Source organism: Carassius auratus, chromosome 41 (genome assembly GCF_003368295.1).
Source record: "Carassius auratus strain Wakin chromosome 41, ASM336829v1, whole genome shotgun sequence".
NCBI classification, from domain to species: domain Eukaryota; kingdom Metazoa; phylum Chordata; class Actinopteri; order Cypriniformes; family Cyprinidae; genus Carassius; species Carassius auratus.
The window spans coordinates 19,191,807-19,196,265 of record NC_039283.1 but is presented as its reverse complement, the minus strand read 5'-3'; the positions used below and the strand labels follow the sequence as shown (position 1 = coordinate 19,196,265).

The 4,459-nt window shown below is 40.0% G+C and overlaps 1 protein-coding gene across 1 annotated transcript; it reads right to left on the bottom strand.

The window, feature by feature from the left end:
• Window positions 1-720: 720 nt before the first annotated feature.
• On the bottom strand, window positions 721-4,029 carry LOC113059180 (POU domain, class 3, transcription factor 1-like). Its single transcript, XM_026227479.1, has one exon. It carries the CDS (start codon window positions 3,396-3,398, stop codon window positions 2,292-2,294), a length of 1,107 nt encoding a protein of 368 aa, XP_026083264.1. The 5' UTR covers window positions 3,399-4,029; the 3' UTR covers window positions 721-2,291.
• Between the last annotated feature and the right edge of the window lie 430 nt (window positions 4,030-4,459).

The following is a 4,459-nucleotide window of genomic DNA, read 5'->3' as shown; positions in this document are numbered from 1 at the left end:
CCGGCAAATTCCTAATGTGAATCAAACGAATTTAGCTAAGTCCTTTTAAGTATTTGTATTTATTATTATAATTATTATTATTATTATTTTTTTTTACAAAAAACAGTCATGACACAATCAACTGGGTTTTAGAATAATCACAAATTATACTATTTAAAAATGTATAAACCTAGAGTTTATGAAATAAGAAACTAGAAATTCGTTAAATGAATGGTAGGCCTTGTATTAGACTTTAAAAGTTTGACATATAGCCTACCTCAATATATAGGCCCTAAATGCATTATTGTAGACTAGATGTCGCCGTTATGTTATAGTGTTCTCTTACAAAGCTTGTGCATTTCCATTAATCGTACTTTTAATTATGTTTTAATAGAGCGAAAGTGAATTTTTTACTTTTCTAGCTGGAAAAACATATAATGTCTGTTCAAAATGTTTTTTTTAACTACATGATTGTCCACATTAGAATGTTATTTTTGTTTGAATTATTTTTAATTCATTTAATCGTGCATGAGCAAAAAAAAAATTACGTGATCATAGAATTAATCTGTGCATTGATTTAAATACATCGACCAACAATTTTAAGGTTCGAATGGCAAAAAAAGAGAAAAAAAGAAAAGAAAAAAGAAGACAAGGAATCCTGAGTTATTTTATAAACCCTTATATCGTTCACCATAACCATTATATGCGTGAAAATGTGCTTCAAAAAAGACAGAAGTCGTGTTTTTGTATATATGTTTTATGTAAGTAATAAAATATTACTATAACATAAATATAAACGTGACTTTGCAGTCTACATTTCGCAATCAACATACAACCAATGTAGTAAACAAAACATTTGTAATCCACTGCAACATAATCATCAGAGCCGAACAAAAAAAGCTCCAAACACACGTAGGAAATAAATATATAGATATATAAATGGTCATAAATGAAATATTAAAATATCTTCTTGGAATTAGTAAGTGTACAAAACTGCCCGGAAAACAAAACAAAACGAACCCAGAACAAATACATATGTTTACATATTCGACATATTTACATATTGGAAATAATCCTGACAACTATTTATTTAAAATCTTTTCTCTTGTAATTATTATTATTATTTTTTATCTTTATTACTTTTTTTGGAAAAGGTTGTATATTCACACTGTTTCAAATAACACTGTAGAAATGAACACCTGCTGTCCAATGAAAAATGCCAGATCTTGAGAAACAACACCAAACGTTACCAGCCTCCTATTTTTCCCCCAATCCCGAAAAATAGTCCAGAAAATACATCCCTTTTTCACTATACCAACTACTTTTCTCCGTGTCCAGGCTCATGAGTAGGACGCAAAATGTAATTCACATAAACTAAACGGGCACAGCTGACATAGAGAGTGTCAAGAGTTGGCCAATATTGAAGAAGAACTAAGAGTACAGCACGATTTTTGGGCACTGAAAATTACCTGAGATATTTCTTTCTTTTTGACTCATAACTCTCAATATGTTTCCTTGCTGTAATAGTGCCGGTTCAAAAAACTGTAAACCAGCAAAGCATTGATGTCGTTTACATAAAAAAAGAAAGCAATGAAACTAAAATAACATTATAAAACATTATAAGTGCCTCATGCAAAGAGGACAAAAGTGAAAGCAGTAGAACTCAATATGACTAAATATAGTTTCAGACAGTGTATTCACGTTGCCATTTTAACGTCTATGCATCTTTAGACGATAGCAGGTGCTAAGAAATGATCATTGTAAACAGTTTCTGGTGCACTTGCTTGTTTTGGAGGTTTTGACCAAGTGCCTGTACTTTTACATCACGAATTTCAACCGTCTTAGTTGATATTAAAGTAAAATACTCGCTAGACAGAAAAATAATATCTTAACGTTAAAAAAAAAAGAAAAAAAAAGTAAACAACACTAATAATATCGGATAAATCATCGTAATAATTAATCTGGTTGATCGCTTTAATACAAGCACTGTCCACTCTCCTTTGTCCAGGAGAAATTGCCCTTTTGTGGCTCGTAGCTCCCTTTGGTCGGCGTTGAAAGAATCGATTTTTTTCTATAGTGGCACAAACGATAAGATTTTCGTAAACACTGGTACTGATATGATAAATGCACGCGAAGCTGACGTTGTAGGCTAATTAATGCATTTTCACGTTATTCGGAATTATTGGCGTCCCGTAAGCTGTCCGTGAACTCTTCCCAAACTTTCTGTCTCTGATCACTTGGGATAAACCAAGGGGATAAACAAAATCCATTGTAGGTTCTTTTTTAAACAAGTACACAGTTTACGAAAGCAGTCACTGGACAGGACTCTGTAGCGTGTGATGGAGAGGGGGTGTCTCCGCTTGTGAGTATACGTCCTCCATGGTTGGATGAGGGACCCCCACCGGTGTCATTCTTTTCTCTTTCTGTCTTCTGTTGCAAAACCATACACGCACAACCTCTTTTTCCAACTGCAGAGTGCCAGCTAAAGAGGTGATTTCGTGAGCGGAGGGCTTGGGGCACTTTAAGAAATGGTTTTCCAGTGCCCCTTTCACTCCGACTTCGATGGAGGTCCTCTTCTTTCGTTTCCGGCCCTGTGCTGCAATCTTGTCCAAATTCGTGGGGCTGCCAGTGTTTGAATCGGTCTCCTCGAGCCATTTGTTAAGCAGAGGCTTAAGTTTGCACATGTTCTTGAAACTCAGTTGCAGAGCCTCAAATCGACAGATGGTGGTCTGGGAAAAGACGTTTCCGTAGAGCGTGCCCAGCGCTAAGCCCACGTCCGCTTGCGTAAAACCAAGTTTGATGCGCCTTTGCTTGAACTGTTTGGCGAACTGCTCCAGGTCGTCGGAGCTCGGGGCGTCTTCGTCCGAGTGGTCCTGATGGTGGCTGAACGGCTGCTGAGGTGACTCCATCTGGTTGTCAAGGCTACCCGCGTCATCGTGGAGCGGGTCCCGCAAGCTGTGGTGCAGCGACGACTGGGGGCTTAACATAGTGTAGCCCGTCTGAGAGTAAACCAGCGATTGGTGACCATTGGAGGCTGGAGAGAGCGGGGATAAGTGGTGTGTTGTGGTCGGCGCCCATGATCCGTGGTGGCTGTTTTGCGTCGGCTGGTGGACCAGATGCGATCTGTGATAGCCGTTCCCCAGGTCTTCCCTGCTCTGCACACTGCCTTTGTTGTGCTCCGCTTGTCCGATGTGGGTGCCGCTGGTCCAGTCGGTGTTGGAGGTGGGCAGCCACTGGTGGTGCGTTAGGCTCATCGGATGTCCCGTGTTGGTCGCTAGCCCTTGTAAGTACTCGTGGTGCATCATTTTCTGCACCTCTCTGTAGGTCGTCCCCTGGTGCATCCTGTCCGAATCAGGATGCATTAGCGGGTTCGAAGGCAATGAGTTATTCCGCGGAATATACTGAGCTGTTGTCGCCATGGCTCCGACTTAGAAAACTGACAAGCACTTCGGAGATCTTTGAGCTTTAGAGCCCAAAACGCAACAACCTGCTCTGGGAGGTCTTGGAGAAGAGCTAAGACACGCCTCCCCTACGCGTGCATTGGTTCCTCGCCGACTACAGCCCACCAGGGTTCCTTATTACTTCTCGCGGGCCGCTTGGTTGGCTGCCGGGCGCCGTGGTCCCGGTTACTCGCAATTGGCCACTTTCACTAGACGATTTCTCTTTTTCCCCTTTCTTCTCCTCTCCCCGCCAGTCTAAAGAGCGTGAGCAGCAAAACCATGGGAAATTACTGGGCTTTGAGGGTTGTTTTGCAAATAACCACGTGGGGGAGTGTGGTACCCTTTTTGGAGGGGTGGAAGAATGACCCGTCTAGCACAACCTCCTTTGAGGAACTGTACCGCTCCTCTTTGCAAGTAGATTAGCATTCTAAAGTATCTCAGGAGCCACCCAGGAGAAAGATGAGGAACAGTATGTACATTAAGATGTTTATATGGCAATATCATTTAAGTGTTGCCCATATACAAGATTATTTATGATTATCATGTTACTGAAGTAGCACACGAAAGCACAATCACGGAAGCATGAATCGAATTAATAAAACATGATACAGAAATAGCCTACAGACCTCCCACTCTGTAACATATAAGACAATCTTCATAATTATGCATAAATGCACAAACAGTCTACAGCCCATCATGTAAAATATACACTATACCATCTCATTTTATTTAAACTTATGCAGTGTCTAGCCTACGCGTTTTAATATTTCATTTCATGGGAGTAAATTTAAGTCAAATTCCACATTAGTATTTCCAAATTAGTAAATTTAAATTCTTAGGTTAATAAACTCATATTTAAGCCAACAAATTTTAACAAACGTACAAAGTCCACACAAAGCTGCGGTGTGTTGCCAATATCGAATAATTTTTCTAACCCTTAACTTCGAGAGAAATCCACTGTTTCTCCCTTCTGGCCTCCTCCGTATTCCCTTCCCGGCTGATCTGATTATTTTTCCCTTCACGTTTTGTCCCAATAGCAA

Bases quoted from the DNA above. Each gene is read 5' to 3' on its own strand.
- LOC113059180 (XM_026227479.1), bottom strand. From the start codon at position 3,398: ATGGCGACAACAGCTCAGTATATTCCGCGGAATAACTCATTGCCTTCG.